Here is a 21,818-nt window from a genome sequence, read left to right on the forward strand (position 1 = left end):
ATGCATTTCTCCTTTGGCATAGGTCCTAAGTGAATCAGCTTGTCAGACCGTTGCTTTGTCACCTATAGGGATCCTAAATTAAGAGTCCACCCTGTTATGGCACACTGTATATAATAAGCTGTTTTAATAGATATGAGATAAAACAGAAAGAAGACGACGCTGTGATGGATAGGGAGAGAGCTGGTTCTCTGGACTTTGCAAACCCGTATTTGAGTCCAACCTTGCCTGGCACAGCCACCATGCGCACTCCCTGTCAGCCAGAGCCTGCGCCCGTAAAACACCTCCTTGTTGTCTTTAGCTTGGCCAACTAACAATTTGTTTTTTGGGTTTTTTAGTATTTCCAGTTCCATTCACGTTCTTCCCTGTAAGCGATGTCGTGCTTCATTTTGGGCAGCTGTAGGTGCCCGCAGGCACGAAGGACCGCCGCTTGCTCGCACAGAACAGAATCACATTGGAGGTACATGGACCCGCCAACTCCAGCTTATTGCTGGATTTGATTTTGGGTAATAAGGCCCAAAAATGTTACCTGTGGCAGATGTATTTTTTTTTTTTAGCTGCTTGCAAAAATCAAGTTTCTATCTCCTAATTTTGAAGACCCCTGTTTTCTTTCCATTAAGTGTTTTCTTTCCATTACGAACACAGGAAAGATGCCGCATGCAAACCTGCCTGCCACCTAAATCCTATTAGGTTTTTCCTAAGTGTCCTATTCCCAGGGGCAACATCCTGGATATGGGCAAATTCCTAATTGCCCTAAGCTTACTGTACTCCTTAGCCGCGTGGGAATTGTTGTCCGCGTGCACCATTGCACACGCCGTTCGTCTGAACCTGGGTGCATCCGCCAGAAAGCCGGCTCCACGCACACGCCTGTGAGTCGAGCAGCATGTTCCTCCACCTGGCTTAACGCAAAACCCGAGATGTGCAAAGGCCCTCCAGGCACGGACGGCTGCGCACCCGGGACCGGCCCAGCCGGCACGGGCGTGTGCTCCTGCGGAGGACGGTGCACAGCGCGCACGCCCGCACCGACGCTGCGGAGACGGACGCAGGTCGCCACAACGAGACCTCCCGTAACTGTATCTGCCCCGCGGCCCGGGCGCAGCGCTGCCCGTTCCGGCGGAGCAGGCGCGCGCGTGGGGCCGTGGCGCGCGTGGGCGCGCAGCGCCGGGCGCTCCCGCGTGTCCCCCTCTCTCACCCCTGCCCCGCCCGCGCGCGGGCGCGTGCACGCGCCGCGCCAGGTGAGCGCACGCGCTCTGCCGCCCGCGAGCGCGCGGGGAAGGCGCGCGGGCGCCCCCCCACCACCACCACCACCGCGGCCGGTAGGCGGGGATACAGCCGCAGCCGCTGACCCGCGTTGCCATAGCGACGGGACAGGCTGCCGCAGCCGCACCTGCGCCTGCGCTGCCGCCCCCGGTTCCCCCCCACCACCCCGCGGTCGCTAAGCGCCGGCCCCGCTCGGGCTGGTGCCGCGGGGCGATGAGCGGCGGCGGCCGCGGCTGACCCGGCGGCCGCGAGGGAGCCGCCTCGGCAGCGCCGCGGAGGGGCGAAGCCAGGTGAGGGGCCGGCGGGTATCGTCGCCCTGTGGAGGCGGCTAACGGCCTCGTCCCGTCCCCCCACCCACCCCCCGCGGGCCGGGGGAGCGCGGGGAGGGGAGGGGAGGGGAGGGAAGGGGGCTGTGTCTGAGCCCCGGCGCCGTCTCGCCGCCGTGAGGCGGGCGCTGCCCGCCGAGGGAGAGGCCGGAGCGCGGTGTGCGGCCGCCCCGCTGCCCTCTGTCCGCGGCCCGGCCGCTGCGCCGCCGCAAAAGCGATGCCTCCGGGCAGAGGTGGGGGTGGGGGGTGGGAATAATCCCCCCCCCCCAAACCGCTGGTTTTGCCGCTCCGGCTGTGGGGTGAGGGCAGCCCGGCTGCGGAGCCTGCTGAAGCGCAGTGAGGAGCAAGGCTGGGTGCGAGGGCAGGGGCGGCTGCCTGCCGAGACCCTCCTCTCAGCATAAAAGGCTCTTTTTCTGGTCCCTAGGGCAGCAGAGGAGAGGAGGGGGACATCCTGCAGCTCGTTTTACCCCCCCCCCCCAGTTTGCTCAAGCGCGCAGTGCTGGCTCAGGGGCAAGGGCATCGCCTGGATTTCTGGCTGCGAAGGTATCGCAGCTGAGGAGAGAGGGGTGCAGCCATCCCCTCCTTCCCCAGGGTCAGTGTCTGGAAAACTCAGATGCGCCTCAGCGGGCGGTTTCGCGTAGCATCCTCCTCCATCCTCCACCTTCTCCTCGTCTTTGGTACGCTTTCAACTTCAGAAAGTGACATCTTCACTGGTAACGGCGAAGCTGCGGACGGTGGATGGATCGTAGCGTGTTGGAGAGGGTCGGGAGTGAGCTTGGGTTAAGGTTTTTCCACCTGAGGAGGGTGCCTGTCAGTTGTGGGCACGGCAGCAAGGAGAGCGCGCAGATCCTCTTCCGAAATGGAGTTTCTTGTAGCTACGCAGATGCTGTTTCCATACACTGGATCTGGGGTGGGACAGAAGGGAGGGAGGAGGGGCCCGTGCCGCCCTGGACAGCAGTGGCGTGCCTTTGAGTTTGCCATATTGAACGGTGTGAAGCGGAGGCCGTGAAGGTAAACAGAAGCACAGAAGCTGAGGCAGCCCAGAGAGAGGAATTGTCCATTTTGATCTGCATTGCAGGTGCATAAGAAACATCCAGGGTACTTGTTGGCTTTGCCTAGATGGTGAGATGGCTGTGCTTTTCACTTTTTTTTTTTTATTTTTGATGCTTTTACAGTAGAAACTATGCTCCTTTAATTTTTTTTTTTAATCAAATGGGCATGGCTATAAATACAGTGCCTTTTTCCATTTAATTTCCTTGTCTATGAATGTAATTTTGTAGAGCTGTATTATGACTGAGCCTCTGAGAGAGGCTAGACAGCATATAGACATTTATACTTAATGGTCTGTTGCTTTTTGATTTGACAGTTTAAGCAAGCGCTTTATAAATAGCTAATGAAATGCTTATAATAATGCTGATTATTTGTTTTCTTAGATTTTTTTTTTCCAAGGCTTTGGTTATGCTGAGGTTCCAACAGTAATTTCTAAAGAAGCAGCAGAGAGGGGGAGGTCATAACAAAGTATTAGCTGCTTAAGTAGAAATTAAGAATATTGGCTAAATTGATGCATAACTGATTGTTTTCATCCAATTACCGTGTTTCTGCTTACTATTCTTCCTCCATCCTCATGGGAAAGAGAAAGCGCTCATGACCAACCCAAACACTGTATGTAGTTTTGAGTCCAGCAATTGTTGCAAACCCTAAAATAGCAATCTTATTTCATTTCTTTTTTTTTTGTTTACTTCAGATTTTAGATATAAGTGCATCCTTTTAAGAATAGGCTTTCAAATACTCTTTTTTTAAATCATCTTATTAGAGTTACAGAAATTAAACTCTTCTATGTGTTCTTTTTCAAGAGGTTCTAGGTACTGAGGGCAATTCATTCACTTTTATCATGTTAGCCAATCCTTTAACAGTAGTAGCCAGAAAAAAGTCCCCCATGCTATTCCAGAATGTAGGCTGTAAAGTAAAACATTCCTGGAATATTTTATACAGTATAGCAGAGGAAATATAGTTGTAATCAACTAGTTTTCAAGTTTACTTTTGATAGCATATTGGGTTCTCATTGCTACATTTCCTTCAATACTTTTCTATGGCTTAAGAAACTGTATTTTAAAATAGCAAAATATTGAAGGATTGCTTTTATAGCCTCAAAATTTACCATGTATTACAATGCTTACTTGTGTAAGCAGAGTAACATGATGTAATTTGTATTTTTGCTCAAGTTCATTCATGTTCCACTTCATCTTTTTCATAGTAAAATTTAAAAAAAATATACGCAGCAAATTGTTCATAGTTCACCGTTTGCTGCACAGAGAACTAACACCTTCGTGTTTCTGAAGCCGTTTACTTAGGCTATTTCTTTTTTTTTTTCTGGCAAGAAACAAGTGACTATCTATATATATTTGTTCATCTCCCTTGAGATGTCTGTCAGTAACTAACAGCGTTGTTTTTTGAAGAGTGGTGACTTACTGAAAAATCACTGAATCAGATGTCTTACTGTTGATGCTTTAGGGGAAATAGGTGTGTTCTGACTAGACAAGTCCACTGCTTTCCCTTGCTTCCCTACTGCTGAAGCTAAAAAGGTTTAAAAATCAAAGTCAGAGATGAAGAAAGGACTTTAGAATGATTCTAGTGTCAAAAAAAGATACTTGTATGTATGCAGCCTTTTTCATGTCTGTTTACTGCAGTACACAGTAAAACGTTGGATATGCTTGGAGCTGCTGTGAAATGTAGAAAAGCACAGCCATAAACTAGTTTACCTTATTGCAGTTTCCACGTTTCTGTTATTGATAAGAATATAAGGCAATATGCTGATATTGTATAACCATAATCAAGACTGTCAGAACCGGTGTCTGGCAGGGCTCGTCCTGTTCCTGGAAACAATGGTACTGGCTGATGCTGCCCAGCGAGCGCCTGGGTGGAGCTGAACCGGGGAGGTCGCCCTTTGTTCCGCAGAAATCTCATAATTAGAGCTCTGGTTTCCTTTGCATCTGCAGCACAACAAAACAAACAGTCTCCTCCTCTCTTGTGCTTTCGTCTAATGCAATATCTGAAGAAGGAAATGATGATAAAGAGTGAATTTAGCTTAGTGGGAATGCTAGCACTCAGGTGGTTATTTGCTGTATCTCGCCTTCGATTCCTGCACTTGCTTGACGTGACCTGGCATTCTTTATCTACCTGGCTGTTGTATCTTCAGTGAACGCGTGGCCGATCGCAGGCTCTGATGCTTTCGTTTTTAAGTGATACCAAAATGATCTTTCCTCTGTAAGAGGCTTTCCAGCTGTGTTGGTCATTATCTTCATGTGATCAGTGAATAATTTTATCTAAGGACATTTTACTGTTCTCTACCAGCTCATTTCTTCTGGTAATGTTAACAAGTGCCATACTATAAACAGGACCAATACATTTATTTGCTACTAAAAGGCAGAGTACATAGCAAAACATTGCTGAAAACCTTTCCTGTTGTTGAGGAGCCTGTTGACTACGTTTCAAGTTCTAGAAGACCTTTTGGATTTTACTTAAAACACTAAAATACCTTGCTGCTTGTCAGTCTTAATTACTTGCCTGAGAGCCAAGATTTAAGATTGGTTATTAAAAACATCACTTGACAAAAAAACTAAAAAAAAAAAAAGTATGACATCTATCTAAACAAAATTGATACGTGCCTCTAGAAAGGCTGGAAATACAGTAGAAGACGGTAGATCCCTGTGATCTGAGTCGGGGCCCAGACAGAAGGGCCAGATGGTGCCGTATACTCCATCTTTGTGGCGTAGAGGCCTTGTGTTTAAGAAGTGCCCCTCTCTGAAACAAATCACGTGAATAATGTCACAAGTGGCAAGTTTTTTGTGTAATGAAAGTGCCTGCTTGCTTTCCTCCTGAAAATTTGATTCAAACTGTTTAGTTTTACTACCTTCTAGATATCTAGGTTGTATAAGCTAGGAGTATGGAGTACTTGGGTTGGAAATTCTATGTCTTACCAGCTTATTTAATACAAAAAAGGAAAGAAAAAGAAAAAAAAAACTTGCTTAAGGAAGGGGCTTGCACACAGGTAGTCACTACCACTATATCTCCTTCAGCAGGAGCTCGCAAAGCGGAGACGGATACTTTGTGTGTTTGACTGTAGTCACTATGCTGAAATAATAATGTAGTAGGTTGTTTATGAAACAGTATCGCAGAAAATTTTAAGGAACATGCATGCTCCTCAGCATGTTAAACTGGCCTGAAAAACAGTTGTGCTATTTGCTGTTCAAATATCTGTTCTTTGTAAACGGATTTTTTTCCTAGAAGGACAAATTTGTTTAGTCTGCTGTAAGGCTCCAGCCTGTTCCTTTTGACATGTTTCACAAATATTCTGGATAAACTCTGAAGATCATGTTTTGAATGCAGTTCTTGCAGCAGGAGCTAGAGCTCGGCTGAATGCCCAGAGCTGGCAGTGCTGCCATGGAAGCAGTTCTGCCTCTCCCACCCCCACCACCCTGGTTACTGATTTTCTAACTCTCCTTTTGGTCACAAAAGCGTTTGCACTGCTGCACAGTAAACCTATTATCTGAAAAATAATCAGTGGGAAAATGGGTTAGTTTTCAACTGGGCCAGTTTCTTGACCTAGTTCACTGTATGATCATTAGATTGTTTTAAAAAAGGTGGGTTTTTTTTTTTTTTGAAGCGTTTGACAAACCTGGCAGTAAACTCTTGCTCAGTATATGCAAATAGAAGGGATGCAACAAGCTCGTGGCTAGGCTGGATAGCGAAATCGTTGCATGTCTGTGTGGCAGCAGGTTCTCTTCCTGTTATGCAAAAAATGTCCAGTGGAGTGTCTTATGTTAAAACTGTCATGTTTTTAAGTGTTTCATTAAGTATTCAGAATTGGGAAATTTTTAAAATGACGCAAATACTATTTGTGTGAATTCCTCTTGTGATTCATGCATTACTGATCAAACAGTCTACACTTAAGCTACCATGAAGTGGTGTTCATGAGGGAATAATTGATATCTGAAAAAATCTCAGCTTCTCCATAATACTGTATCATTTCTAAGTATAAACTTGAAGTGATACTTACTATATCCTTGTACAAAAACCTTCCACTGCCGCCTTAATAGCTTAATTCCTGATTAGAGCTTTAACTAAAGCTGGAGAACTTTCTTAATGACTTTTGAAGAAATAGGATCAGGCTCATTCTTATATGTAGCACTGATTCTGTTAGTCCAGTGGTGGAACTGAGTATTAATTTTCCTTTTTCTTCCTCTTCTGACAATAGAAATTGTCTCTAGTAGAAAGAATAGCGAAAGTCTCTGCAATATTATAACTGACTTCCATCAAAGTTTTAAAGAAGACACAGAACAAAAGCTGTGTTAAAATAACCAACTGTTGTATCCTCAGAATGAAGGAGCGAATAAAATAGAAGCTCCGGATGAGTGGCTTTCCCACCAGAAAGGAGAAGAGAACCTACGCATTCCACTAAAATACAGTATAGCCTTACTCACAGGGGCCTGGAGGGTTACTGTAATAAACATTTAAAAAAAAAAAATTACATGGACCTCATTGTTAAGAGTGGGTTTTTCCGAAGTAATCAATGTTGTTTATATGACAGCAGCATCTTCTCCTTGAAGTGGATTATGCCAAAATTAAGTCATTTTCAGTGCTTTCTGCCAGAGCAAGCCTTTTCTCCTTGACAGCTACGCAGCCATATCATTGGTATACCTTGGTATGGGCACAGTTATATGGCCATGGAATGACACTGCAGAAGCACTTGCTTTTGATTTGATTCTTTAATAGTTTCTGACATGCTAGTGATCATAAACATTTCAGACGTGTCTCTGATGTTTCTCTGATCTAATAGAAGCTCAGGTTACTTCAGTCTGCTTTCCTTGTGACATTCTGGGCTTGTATGGCCTCAAGGACAGAGGAAAAATCCGTGTGAATTACTCCTGTCAATCCTTATGACTTAAGGTCGATAGTCAGACTTGCAAGATGTCAGTGATTTCTGCCCAAAGTACCAGCTTGTTTGTCTAGAGCATCTGGAGGAATTAAATCATTGCTGCCAGGAATGTGTCCCCCTTAATTGTTCTTCCTGCTCCGATACTAGTCACTATCCTAGTAACAAAAAACAACTTTTGCAGTAGTACTCAGGGATGTTCAGAGGTTAGCTGAAAAGACTCTACAGAATCTCTGACCTTAGAAAATGAAGGGGAAGTAGGGTAGAGAAACACCCAGTAAAACAGTATGAAAAAGTGTTAGAAAAGGACCCGAGAAAACAAAATTGTATCCTTCCTCAAGGAAGAGAATGACACATTTCCTCTTTCCTATCAGTAGTCTCCAGGAAAGAGAGCTAATTTTGCTTGTGTTAAAAGACACCCTAAAAGAATGTGAAAACAATTTATTGGGACGTTAGTTACATGTATAAGTCGTCTTATGCTTTAGCATAGACAGCGGAGGAAGAGGGGGACAGAATTGTTGCTATAAGATGAACTGTATACTGTTAAGGGAACACTGGATAAAGGGAAAGACATTTCGAAAGTAGTTGTGTAGGCCTGGCACATAGTCTGAAAAGCACAGCTGAAAGAAATACTGAACTAGGTAAAGTGGTTTAGTCTAATGAACAGATGAGCGAGGGAGACCATAAATCTGAAATTGTAATGGGCCACTGTTGTACTGTAGTGTTGTTATTGACGGCTATACTGTGGTTCGTTGAAGTACTAATGTATCAGGTTAGAGGGGAGGATTTAAGCAAATGTCTAAGCAGAAGAATAGCAAAGTCCTGAAGCTGTTGTGGAAACTGTAGGGTTTCTTTTATTAGGTCCTTAGGAATAAGCTGAACAAACGCTTTTGGTATGGCATAAGTCTTTGGAGGTGGAAGAGCTGATCTAAGCAAAGAACCTTTTAAGTGTCTGTCAGTTTGGCATTTTACCATTAGGGCTGCATTATTTAGAAGTGTTGGGTCCGTTCAGTGACAGTCTCTAAAACTGGGACTGACTAAAACTGAGAAGGCTCTTCCAAGAGGATTCCTTTGTCCCTAATTAGTTCTTGAAATCATATTTTATACAGCATACAAAAAGTATTCTGGCAACTTTTGTTATATTTGGGGGGGGCGGGGGGGCAGGGCAGTGGTGAGATACTGGTCAAGAGGAAGACGGTTGCCTGCCTTCATATCTTCAATGGAAGATTTGAATACGTGTTGGCAGAGAGCTAAAGTAACTTCTCAGGTGAGAGCAGTCACCTTCTCCATTTAAGAGAAGATTATTTGGTTTGTGTAATGGATCTCTGCCAAAAAAGAATGAAAATGTTAAATAAACATGGTTGGTTAGACTTCATTCCCGTAGTTTTCTTTAGGTTATGTCTTAAATCATAGATTAGCATCTCCTTCATCTTATCTTGTAATGGGGTTTAGAGATACCTGTACACAGACACCTAATGAGAGAGACCTATAGAGACACCTAATACACAGCCAGAAGATGATGCTCATCGCCTTGAACTTTTTTGAGTTCCGTCTAAATACTTAAGATCAGAAAAGGCCTGGAGCCTGTGCATCATCTGCATTGCAAGATTTGTCTGTCAAAAAAGTTAAAAATTGTTTATTGTGAGCACGTGATGTAGTTGCATTTTGGAAATTCCTGTTTCATTTTTTAATTTTCAGTTTAAGATTTTTGTTTGTTTGTTTGTTTCCTTTTTAAGGAAAAATTAGTAAGTGGAACTGTAACAAACTAGCTGTCCCCCTGCCCCCAGCGTCCAGACTGTTTTGGCTTCTTGTACTGCAGTCTGTTGTACAGTATCATTGACATGCACTTTCCTTTCTAAGGTAGGCTCCAAGAATGTTAATTTAAACTATCTCCTCCCCTTTACTGAAAGGTGAGGACTTAGGTGCAGCAGAGGTTAAAGGGTTGCACTTAATGTTCTGAGGGAATGCTCTTTAATTCATTCCGTTTGTTCCTCCCCAGTCTATATTCAAGAGAAACTGAAAATGCATTGTTTGGAGACTTGAAGTTTCATCTTTGAGCTATCTGCAGATCTACGCTTCTAGCTGTATCTAGAAATACTTTGTGATGGTGGTGATCCTGAGAAATGAGAACTAGTGTATGTTTGAGCATGGGATGCAGTGTATTTTCCAAATAAAGCTTGCAAAACTGTGCCAGCTTGGAAACCATTAGTGCTTAATACTAGTTCTACTGTAAAACAGGATACGTGTTACCATTGCAGTGGTGATCACTGACTTGTGACTGCACCTCTTAATTTTTACTATCCTTATCAAATGAAAGGACACATGCATTCCTAGTCGGAGTTTGGCCTGCTCTGCGTTTCACCACGCCTTTTGGATAAGAACCTAGCAAGCATTAAAAAAAAAAAAATCTTGCTTTGGATACAAGGGGCGGGGGGAAAACATAGTGACATAAGTGATTAGTGGTATATGCAGTTATAGTTTTCTTCCTAGCGTTGGCTTAATTTATCTGATGAAATCCAGCCAGAGAGTTTGGTTGCCTTGTCAGAGATGTTCTACTGATTCCCATGGTGAGGGAGTGAAGACTGTCCATCTGGCCTATTAAGCGCTCAGTTGATTTCTGCATTTTTGCCTCCCCCCTGCCCCACCCACGCTTTTTTCAGCATAACCTTATTCTCGGCTGTATTGTTGGCATATTCCTCCTTCTTTGGGAAAGCAGGAGATAAAAGTAACCTTAGCATAATCTTGAAACAGCTTTATAGGATTTCCTCTTTGAAACCTCCAATGGGAGACATACCCGAGAATGCATTTTAGAATTGACCCCCCTCGAGACCGTCTTTCTCATACCCTTGAGAGCAGTTGTTGGATCTGATTTATGGCTATGTATACTATGCATCAGGAAACAGGGAGTTAAGAATTGCCAAGGAGCATGGAGTAGATGTAAATCCCACTGTGACCAAAAATTCCCTTGGAACTAAGTTAAAGCATCTGTATATGAAATGCTCTTTTTACTGCCTTTTATAGTTGGTGCCGTAGTGAGAAAATGTTCATCAACTTGTATTAAAAGAAGTAGATTTTAATAGTGGTATACCTGAGAATGCAGAATTAAAGGAATGTTGTTGATTTATAATAGCTTTTTAAAATCTAAATAGATGGCTTATCTTTGTGACCATTGTCAGTGTGTGTGGCTTTAAAAAATAGTTTATATTTTTGCATAGTTTCTCAATCCTTTGATCTTTAAAAGATGTACATAAACAAGGAAATTGATTAGATGTAAAATGTTTCCAAATTCACGAAATATACAAGCTGACTGTAAGGGGCAGGGGGGGGGACAGAAAAAAGCCTTCAGCATGTTAATAATAAACACTGAACACCACTGTTTTCAGCCAGCATGCTTTAGGATGAAATACAAGATTTGGGATGGACTTCTTCAGGACGTTTTCACACAAACTCTTAACAGTTTGGCAAAGAAGTAGCATTAAGCATCTATTGAAGCTAAGCAATGTCCCCTCTTGCCGTGTCATGCAGAAGCGTTGCGAGTGCAAGCGTTCAGGAGGGAACCCATGCAGTCTAAGTGCCAGTTATGAAAGTGAACGCATTCCCTATATTTTTGTAACATTCTCTGGAATAAGTTCTCTTCTGCTTGCTTGGGGGATGTCTGTGCCTGCTTTCTAAATGAATTTTCATCATTGAGTAGGTGTACTTCTGTCCATGGTTCTGCCCCTTTACAAAGTTAAGCATAGTCTCAGAGTTCTTGGAGGTAATCTTTATTCGGGTGTTTGTGGGTATTTCCCATGTCTGACCCGGAAGGAGAATAATAGCCAAAGTAGTCCTTACATGGTGGTGCCAGTATTCTCTGTAGGGAACTGTTGAGTCCTTCATATAGCTTATTGAGTAACTCTTCAGTAAAAGCAATTATTTTGTTCAGCAAAATTTTTAGTGTAGTAAACAGTTCCAAAATTGCACACTGCTACCAGCAAAGCAAGAATAAAACCCACTGTCATAGCTGAAGAATTAGGAACAAGCTGTGCAAGCAGTATAAATAGCGTGCTGTTATAAAGGCATCCTGAACAACGGTAACGGCTTCTTTAAATAGCATACACGTACATGTTAGGACAGGTAATAATGTTTCCTGGCAGGAGTGCCGGTGGTGTCCAGACCCGGGAGTTTTCTGCTTACAGGAGCACTGTTCTGGGATGTTATACTTAGAGGTTCTTTTCCCTCCTCCAGACTCTGTTTCTGATCTTCAGAAATGGTCTGTTTAGCAAGAACCTGCTCAGCAACAGATTAAGTTAATTGGTTAGGGAGGGCTAGGTTGCTGGCCTGATTTACTATAGATCTTATCTTTTTTTTTTTTTTTTTTTTTTTAAGATCATCTTGTGTCCAATTCTGTTTTATTACCTCTAGGGGCGTAAAACAATTTGATGTTATTCTAGGAAAAGTAATATTTTCTTTTTAGGTGGCTTCTGCTTTAGTAATTGTTTGACCAGCTTTCTAGTTAGCCACTAGCTGAAAGTCTCTATGGGGGAAAAACATCCCAGAATTTTCAGCTGGGTGAAACGCAGTGTAATCCATTGGTGTCTGAGAGGCTATTCAGACTGCAGATGTGAATTTTTTTTCTTCCCTGTCCGTTGTGCTATAGGAATTTCCTTATAAGTTAGTTAGAATACAGAAACACTCAAATATTTTTAATATTGCAATAATAGCCTGGGCTGACAGTTGATGCATATTCAGTTGATCTCCATTTCATCCAGATCTCAAACTTTAGTATTGTCAGGTATACTTTCGTGTTTTCAGGTTCGGTGTAATAATAGCTGCAAAGTGAATAGTGGCTTGGAGTGTAGTCTTATTATTACCAAGTTGCATGTTTTAAGCAGATTTCATAGTAAAGCATCTTTGCGTAGTGACATCTCTGAGACGCACATTCCCCTTTATTTTTATGATGGATAGTTTTGCCTGTTCCCCGGAACACGTGCACAGATTACACAGTGTCATTTGCGCTGTGTAAGAATATGCAATGGGCAGGGCAGAATGGGGTTTGAATTGAAGGTGCTGCCCACAAGTTCTGTAAAAACGGGCTTTTTCATGATGGTATTCTGCTTCCCTTGAAGGAAAGGATAGAGGACAGCCAGGCAACAAGGCTGCCTATGTGATATATCGCAGTAAGGAAGCAGGGTATAGGAGGCTTGCAGAGGGTTTATAAGAAAGCTAGCCCTCTGATCCCTTATCCTCAGAGGAGAGTAAAAACTACTTACCCCAAAGGGGCTGCATCTAAAACCTGCAGTGTATTGATTTAATTGCTCTCACTGATTAACTTACCAGTGCTGCAGGGGAGATGCTGTTCCAGTGCGGGTAGTTTTCATTTTCTTCCTAAGCCTATAAAACTAGTTTGCCTCTGATGATTCCCCAGACTGAAGAAGAGTAACAGTGTGATCTTTAAGATGCAAGGGAGCAAGGTGAAAAATAACTAGAGGGGAATAATAGTTACAACCTCATTTTACTTTTTTTCTAACATACAGAACTAGTTTTAAAAATGCATTTATTTACAAGACTGGAGATATAAACATTTCTTACTGTTCTGTTTGTTGCTGGTGATTGTCTTTTCTACTCAAATTACAGTTGCAGGCATAAAGCTACTGTTAGTAACCATTGTGATAGTAAAGGTTTCAGAATGTTATGTGTAAGCTTGTTCTTTCACACAGCACTGTCAGTGCTTAGAGAAGTTTTTTTTAATAAAATGTATTTCTCATTATTAATCAAAAAAAAAAAATCTGTTCTGAGCCTTGGTGTTCCGTGCAGTCTAAGCTCCTGCTATGTTGAAGGAATGGGCTCTGGTGCAGGTTTTATTCTGCTGTCATATTCAGTCGATAAGAATATAATGAGCACTTAAGAAATGGGATGATTCAGTAAAGCTTCTGTCTGTCTGAAGTCAGCTTTGCAAGCAAGACTATGTCACTTTGAAAATGTAACGCAGCAAAAAATATCAATAATCTTTAAAATTAATGGTACCCGGCAGTAACTGCTATGAACTGAGTAGTCAGTCTTAAAATAATCATCTGATGCTGTGGGCTGTGAGAGAGTACAGTTGTGGTAGTTACAGAAAGTTTCTTGAGTGAATCTTTTGCCTTTGTGTGGAAAAGCAGTTATGGTTCAGACGAACCGTTATTCAGGAGTCAAAGTTGCACAAGAGCTTGCACATACACTTCAGCTTATTTAGTCAGCCCAGAAACCTCTATTTAGAGTATTTTTGGTCCATAATTTTTGCTTGTTTGGGGATGATGGTGATCTAGTTGCTTGCTAATGAACCGTTCCACTCAAAGCCCAAGTTGCCACTGTTGACCTCAAATTCTTCTTAAGCACTGAGTCAAATCTTTGACCTTCTTTATAAGTTAACCGAAAGCTCCGTTTTGCTCCTTGCATGGAAATGGATTCCTCAGTCTTAAACATTCACTTTTTTGATAATCCAATATCTATGCTTTTGTAGGGATAATTCAGTTGGAAATGATGTCAGTTAAGGTCACAAGTGAAATGAGGAAGGCTGTGTATTACCTTTTTTTTTTTTTTTCCCCAAATGTGTAATCAAGGTGTAGGAGCATTAAGAATCTCTGGGAGTAAAAAAGACTAAAATTAAAAGCAGTGCTGTATTATCTTTGGGAACAATCTAATAGCGTTAGAATTATTTGAATAATGAATACATTGAGTGGATGTCCAATTTTAAATTTGTAGAATCAAACTTTTGCCATAAAACTACATACCAAAAAGAGACTAATAGAAGACATCTAAATGGCAAGATCAACCAGTTCAGGTTGCCTGTGAGACAGTCAAGGGAGAGAATCGAGGTCTAGCTCCTGCACAGCATGTGGTCCTGTCATTACAGGCTGTAGCTGTAATGCCATTGCAGGGGGTGGTCCAGGCAACTGAGATTCCCTGCTCATTACTTAACTTCGTTTTTCCAGAACTACACGGTTTACAATACTGAAGGCTAAATTTGGCTATGACAAAGCTAATATTTACTCCTCATGCATCAGCAGTGTTTAACCCAACATGGTCACCATTTTGTCGGTCTGCTGCCTCCTTAGACGCAGAGGAACTTGGCAATCCTCTCCTTGTCACTCCCTGGAGTAGGACAGGAGGCCCTGTCCTGTGCAGTGCTCCTAGAAGAGATGTTTTTTTCTCCCAGATGTTGCCTGTGAGATTCCCATCCAATATGTGCTACTGCTTGTCACTCTGGTGTCCCCATCAACCTGCCTCTCTAGACTTTTTTTTCTGCACACCTATTTTTGTGTGCTGTCTTTATGTTCGTGAGCTGTCCGAGGAGGAAAAGGAAAAGACTGGCTTTCCAGAGCTTTGAGAAGGCTTCCCAAGCTTGACAGTTCTCTTGCTGGAGAACTTCAAAGATCAGCAGGACAGAGGTATTGAGGACATGTGTTTCTGAAAAGTTCTTTTCACACAAATCCAGCAGCCTCTGTGAAACAGCTGGAGGTAGAGGAGCAGCATGCATCCTGACTTAAGTAACATTACTCCTATTACAGCTTGCTTTGTTGTGTATGGAAAGGGGGTAATGGTCATACAGTGAAATTCAAGAACTACTAAAAGTATAGCCCGAGTGATTTAGTGCTCTGAGGCTGCGGAAGGGTGGCATACTGCGATCTTTGTTTTTTCTTGTTGGTGTACTTATTTTAGAGTGGAAAGTTCACCAGGAAGCAGTGCAATAAACAAAGTAGAGTGTCATGACAAACTTGGTGATTAGATATTACTCTGCATGGGCACCTGCTAATTTCTGTGTTTCATTGCCACAAAGCGTGGATCCTGCCACTCCAGCTAGCCAGATACTCCTTTAAATATCACAGAGAAGAGTCCCAGGGCGCAGCGTGTGCCTCTCCGTAAAGAGTATCAGGCTGTGCGGGGTCTGAGGATCTACCTTTACCCTCCCTATCAGGGGAAGGTTTACCTGGGAATCCGTATCTCCAGCTCTACTAGACGGATTCCCCCCCCACCCCTCCAGTAGTTTGGCCTGTGGTAATACTTAAAACCATTACTGCCTTATCGGGAACAGTAGTAACACTAGCAATGCAGGGATCTTTAAGGATTCCTCTCAGCAGCGTACAGTTAACCATTTCCGTCTTTATTTGAATCTGAGCACTGTAATAGTGAAGGCCCTAGTTTTATTGAACTGCTGTACAAAGAGAATCAAGCGGCGAAACGGTTTTCCTTGTACTCATAACCTGAGCAACAAAAAAAATCTATTTGTTTTCTCTTTAAATGAAACATTCTGCTTGTCCATTGTCTTACTCTGTAGTATGTCATCAGGGGCCTGGAAATTCTACCTCTGTGGGAAGCCAGTCTCCAGTGCTGTGGGGCCTTCACCAGTTATGGGACCTGTAGTGCAGCACAGCTGAGGAAACAATAGCAGCAGCACAAGTCAGAGCTTTCTTTCATGCAGGTTCTAGCGTACACATCTCAACAGAGGCACCCCATAGCAACCACGTCGGTGATCCTCGCACTGGCAGCGTTGTTGGGCTCAACTGTTCGTTAAAGGCAGATTATTTTACAGTCTCTTTGGATATGATGCATTTTAGTGCTTGCTTTCTTGTTTTTATTTAAGGGAGTTACTCATTCCTATATCCTGAGAGGTAAATGGAGAACCCTCAGCGAGGCAGAGGGACATACTAGCCCATTTCCGAGAACTCCACTTTTATCTTGTAAAAGGATTAGCGACCTAAAGCCAGTCTGAAACTAATCCTTTAAATGTGTTAACTCCAAACAAATGAGTTCCTGTGCTGCTCTGGCCTAGAGTGTAATCAGGCTTTCTATGAACTTAAAGCACTTATAGCTGAGATAGTCATGAAACAGAAAAACGTTTTACTTCTGTGGGCATTTGCCTGGTTGCATATCAGTTCTTTAATAGTAGAATAGTTGCCCTTGTTCATCCTGGTTATAGAACCAGGACATTTATATCTGCATGATAACTGACTGCGTCTGTTTACTATCAGAGTACCTGCATGTCAGGATGGCAACTTCAAATCTGGAGAACCAGTTGCACAGTGCCCAGAAGAACCTACTGTTTCTCCAGCGAGAACATGCGAACACACTAAAAGGTCTGCATGCTGAGATTCGTCGCCTGCAGCAGCACTGCACAGGTAACTTGGGAAAGGTGCCAATGCCGATAGTGCTCTGCTGATAAATATCAAAGTGCTTTATAAAGGGAGGGTACCCTTATCCCCACATCCATATAGGGAAAGCCAAGACAACAGAAAGGTTGAGGACTTGTCTGTGTTACTCACCAGATTTAGGCAGAGGTGAGGTCTTCTGAAATGCAGTGCTCAATCTCTAGCTCACACCGCATACCAAACCCAAAAGTCAGGTTTGGGAGCCATCTGAATCCTGGATCCTCTCTCTCTGAAAACCTCTAAAGAACCAATTCTTGTTTACAAGCCATGTAACTTGAGGAATTGTACGCACACAGAGTTGCCCCACTGAAGAACCACCAATATGTGAACTTAATTCTTCTTATAAGAAGGTGGTAACTGCTTCTTACTTCAGCAGTGAAACAAGCCCACCACCACAGTATATTTAGGATGACCTCATGTTACTTGAACAGAAATAATTCAGGGCACAACTTTGTAAACATTAGCAAAGATTTCCCTCCCCACCCCCCAACCAAAAAAACAACAAAACAAAAACACTATTTTCTGTCACTTGGCTGTCCTGGTTGTTTTACGGATTTGATAATCTACAGTGGATCTCCTACCCTTGCTTAAACTGGGGAGAAGAGCTGATTGTATTTTATTAATGTATGCCGTTGTAAATATGGTCACTGGATAGGGTATCTGTTGTTGTTCTAAAAAAAAAAGCAACTTAATTTTTTTTTCCCCTCAGATTTAACATATGAGTTGACTGTAAAGAGTTCAGACTTGACAGGTAAGAAAAACAGAAAAACAGTATGGCTTTTTTTTTTTTTTTTTTTTTTTAAGTGTTCGTGTTGGACTTCTTCATGTTTCAAAATGTTTGAACTTTTTCCATTACAAGTAGGTGAGAATACTTTGCACTTGGATTATTGAATTTATAAGTTCCAAAGGTGTAAGAGCAGTTTTCAGCTTTCCAAACTTATCCATATTTATGAAGTAAATGTCAAATTTTTAACCAAGGTCACAGGAAATCTTTGGAAGAGCCAGGAATAGAGTGTAGAACTGCTGACTTTTCTCCATTACTTCAACCACTAGACCATCACTTCCCTGTATGCTGTATGGGAACAGAGGGTACAAATTTTAAAGGCAGATGGACACTATTATTAAAGCTCAGCTAATACTGTAATTATACCACAGAGGTTTTAAAAAAAAAAAAAAAAAAGAGCGAGAAATTGGTTAACTACAAATTATTTCAGATGTATTATGTATCAACAGGTAAAGGATGGGAATTAAATGCTCCCTGGGAGTAGCCTCCTGAATCAGGAATAGCATGGGATGGGACATGTTGTATTGCAGATAAGATGATGTGGACAAATTCAGCAAAGCAACTTGAGCAGCTCCACATGTGCTCACCAGAATGGTACTCATTTCTTGCTTCTGCAGCGTAGCTTAGGATTTTCACATCATAGGTTTTTTCAGAGTATGTAATCTGTCAGTGTTGCCAGTGTTTTGATACTATGCCAAACTTGTACACTCCCCAGTTTGGAGGGGAGGGTGTTGGACACTTTTTAGTCAATGGCCCTCCGACTAGGGTGCTTGCTACTGGAGAAATTCAAGCTGCAGATCTCTGCTGAGTAGTAGGTTATTACAACTGAACAGCTTCTCAAAGAGAAGGTGCCAGAAATGACCCCAGCATGCCCTGTGGCCTGATGGCACAGGTGTTGAGAGGGGTCAGCATCCCTCTTCCAAATGGCCTGCAGTCACCAATGCAAGACTTTCTGGTGTATGGGGTGATGGCTCCCGTTCTTGCAAAGAAAAGGCAACCAGGCTCGGACACCTCATCCCAAGAGAGACTTCTACAGCAGCAAATTCCCAGTGAAGATGAACTCCTCTGCCACTGGAGTCAAATGTTTCAACTACCTGTGGACGGGCAGGGCTTAAGCCTCTGCGCGTCTTCCTGGCGAGCTGTTACAGCTGCTCCATCATGTGTTTTAGCCAGTCTGGTATTTGCATAGCAGGCGGGGGAGAAGCTCCTCTTAACAGCCAGAGGACTTGCAAAACAGCTCCAATTTGAGCAAGTTCAGCAAGCGCTGTTTCTGTAATCCGCGTTTCCCTAAGCATGTGGAGCGCTTCTGTCTTTACATAGTATCAAAAGCTTTCTTTTAAACTACAGTGAGTGATGCTAGCTCTTCATCTTTCTCTGTAAAAGCTGTGCTGGTACTTCTGAAGACAAAAAGTGATTTAGTGTATTTCTGGATGTTAGTCTTTGGAAGTTTTCTTAATGGCTTTAATGTCAGAAGGAACCCTATTGCACTATTTTACTTAGTGGCTAAAATTAACTTGAAACACTTCTGCTTTTGCTGTTCTTCTAGGAAATGGTAGTTCAAGAAGCGATGAGCTTAAAAGGAAGTGTGAAGAACTTGAAGCTCAGCTGAAAGTCAAAGAGGCTGAAAATAATGAGTTATTGAAAGAACTTGAACAAAAAAATGCAATGATAATGGTGCTGGAAAACACTATTAAAGAAAGAGAAAAGAAGTATTTAGAAGAGTTAAAAATGAAAAGCCATAAGCTAAATATGCTGTCGAGTGAACTAGAGCAGAGAGCAAGTACCATTGCTTATTTAACTTCTCAACTACATGCTACCAAGAAGAAGCTGATGAGTTCAAGTGGGACTTCAGAGGGGACCCCTTCTGGCAGTCCAGTGTTGTCCAACTACAAACCAGCCCCTCCCAAAGATAAACTGCCTGAGACTCCACGGCGCAGAATGAAGAAGAGCCTGTCAACACCGCTCAACCCCGAGTTTGAAGAGGCCTACAGAATAGGCTCAGATAGCCGGAAGCTGCTCTTAAGAGAGCCTGTGGATGCCATGCCTGATCCCACTCCATTTTTATTGGCCAGGGAAACTGCAGAAGTACATCTTATTAAAGAGAGGCCATTAGTTATTCCACCTATTGCTTCAGACCGTGCAGCTGGTGAATCGCACAGTCCAGCCCGAGAGAAGCCACACAAGGCCCACATTGGGGTGGCACATCGCATTCACCACGTCGCACCGTCCCAGCCTCAGCCAGAGGTGGAAACACTGGCCGTGGATCAGGTCAATGCAAGCAAAGTGGTCAGAAAGCACTCAGGGACAGACAGAACTGTTTGAGTAAAATCATTGATGAAATGCTCTATTCTGTTGCTGTTTATGCACTGTGATCCTATAGGATAATAGCACCTGCAGTAAAGTTTCTTTTGATGCCCTATGCATGCCAAACTTCTTCCAGATCCAGCACTAATAGATTATTCTCCTCTAATGAAACCCAGTATGACTGTGTTCATATGGCAAGGTATATAACTACTAAATGCTGTGGCCAAATCAGGGGTACCTGACTGCTTGCTTCTGAGCACTGCTCCATTTATTGTAACGACACGTGTGGACAAAGGCACAGGCTGCAGTTTGCATTATTAATCTATATTAGTGGGGGGGGGGGGAACCTAGAAACCTGCAGCAATATGTATTGGCTGTTACCATTTAAAGTATCGGTGGTTCTTTTGTCTTCACTGTGTATGTAACACTTCATACACAAACACTGACTTTCATGACAAAGCCTTTCTTATGGTAGCATTGAAAATAATGCAGCTGTACATACACTTTAAAAAGAAATAAGGATTTTTTTTTTTTCCTTTATGTGCTCTCAGTTGCATACTGGTCACAGTTCCTCTTTCTCAAAATTCTGAGTTCCAGGAAGCATTACTTGGTTAATCCTAAATACGTTGATTTGTGGCTTTGTTTTGGGGGGGGGGGGGGGGGGGGAGCTTCTCTTTAACGGCTAATGAGCCTCCTGGAAAGAACATGAACACTGTGTTTTGAAATGGTATGGCTCCATTATGTATTTTAGACTAATTGCACTTGTGGCACCTTCCATACTAGCTTGAGCGCCTTTCCCAGAGAATCTATAATTGGCTATCTGATATAGAAAGGGGTCTAAGCTAACTTTTTTTTTTTTTGTGAAGCAATTAATTAGTTTTGTTTCCTGCTAACTTGAGACTCATTCTGGCCATCATGAGACTACGGTGGCTTGTAACAGCTTAAGACAGTGTGCCTGGAATGTTCCTCTAAAACGTATGTATTTATTTTTAAACTTAACTTACTTAACCAAGTCACACAGGAACTAAGCTTGGCATCCTTGATTTTTAGCCTTGTGTACTAGGAAGGATTCATCTTCCATTATTTGACGTATTCTCATATGCCTTTCTAATAACCAATAGTTCCAACACCTGTTAGACCACCTGATTATTTTGTTTTTCCAGGGAAGAAAGGCATATTAAGAGCTGTGTGAGTCTGTAATTTTAGAGAAGGAGCACATTTTTTTTTTCTTAAATTCTGCTCTGCATCTCCAGCTCACCTCTGCTTTGCTCTTATCTGCAGCCTCTGAGTAGGACCAGTGAGAAACAGTGGCTCTCAAGTGCTGCTAAGCTTATGATGTGCCTTCAGAAACATGGAACAAATGATCTTTGTTAAAGCTGATGAAGGAGCCCTACCTGCCCTCTTTCCTTCCTCTTGCCACCTGTTGTCTGCCCCCTTTAAGCTTTTTCTGCAGCTGTGTGTTGGTGCCCCCTGCCCCCCCCCCCAAAAAAAAAAAAAAACCCTGAGCCTTGGATAACTGTTTGTCAGCTTTCCCAACAAAGCAACAAAGGCACTGGCAGGAGTGAAGCTAACTGTGGTACTGCTAAATTTCCTGTGCAGCATGATACCTTATAGCAGGGTTGTGCCCCATCAGTGATGGTTTGGAACATCTGCTAGCCCTAAAGCCCTGTGCACTCTCATGACTCAGTCGCTTGATAGTTTGAAGCCCAGGAAACACTCTCGTTTTGCACCTTGCTGGTTGTATAGTAGGATTTGCTTTATTAAATGGTGAGGAGGGAAAAAAGCTGTGTTCCTGGAAAATGGTTGGATTAAAAAAAAAAAAAAGTTTGTGAGTCTATGTTTTACCATTTTTAAGTGTATTGCAGTAACCAGCACTAGTTTTGACTTTTTGTTGCCATATTTTTATGGTGAGCTACTGTATGACTGAACTACCCTGCCACTTGTTCAAGGATGATGGAAGGCATCTCTTCTAAGCACAGCAGAAGTGATGCTTTGGGCAATTAAAAACACTTCTTACAGCCGTACAGGCAAACTTTAGTCTTTGTGTG

At 42.8% G+C, this 21,818-nt stretch overlaps 1 protein-coding gene across 4 annotated transcripts; it reads left to right on the forward strand.

Moving 5' to 3' along the window:
- Positions 1–1,413: 1,413 nt before the first annotated feature.
- Positions 1,414–21,807, forward strand: CCDC92 (coiled-coil domain containing 92). 4 transcript variants are annotated; one of them, XM_068911666.1, is made up of 4 exons: positions 1,414–1,547; positions 16,506–16,652; positions 17,392–17,433; positions 19,013–21,807. In XM_068911666.1, the coding sequence occupies exons 2-4, from the start codon at positions 16,523–16,525 to the stop codon at positions 19,786–19,788; spliced, it is 948 nt and encodes a 315-aa protein (XP_068767767.1). In that variant the 5' UTR covers positions 1,414–1,547; positions 16,506–16,522; the 3' UTR covers positions 19,789–21,807. The 4 variants fall into 4 exon arrangements, with proteins under 4 accessions (XP_068767767.1, XP_009664934.1, XP_068767769.1 ...); XM_009666639.2 differs by lacking the exon at positions 1,414–1,547 and adding an exon at positions 2,145–2,260; XM_068911668.1 differs by lacking the exon at positions 1,414–1,547 and adding an exon at positions 2,556–2,661.
- The last annotated feature ends 11 nt before the right edge of the window (positions 21,808–21,818 follow it).

This window comes from Struthio camelus, chromosome 17 (genome assembly GCF_040807025.1).
Source record: "Struthio camelus isolate bStrCam1 chromosome 17, bStrCam1.hap1, whole genome shotgun sequence".
In the NCBI taxonomy this organism is placed as follows: domain Eukaryota; kingdom Metazoa; phylum Chordata; class Aves; order Struthioniformes; family Struthionidae; genus Struthio; species Struthio camelus.

Excerpts from the sequence above, each read along its gene's own strand:
- CCDC92 (XM_009666639.2), top strand. The coding sequence starts at position 2,197 with ATGCGCCTCAGCGGGCGGTTTCGCGTAGCATCCTCCTCCATCCTCCAC. Across the intron at positions 2,261-16,505 it reads CCACCTTCTCCTCGTCTTTG|AGTACCTGCATGTCAGGATG; the intron begins GTACGCTTTCAA and ends GTTTACTATCAG. Across the intron at positions 16,653-17,391 it reads CCTGCAGCAGCACTGCACAG|ATTTAACATATGAGTTGACT; the intron begins GTAACTTGGGAA and ends TTTTCCCCTCAG.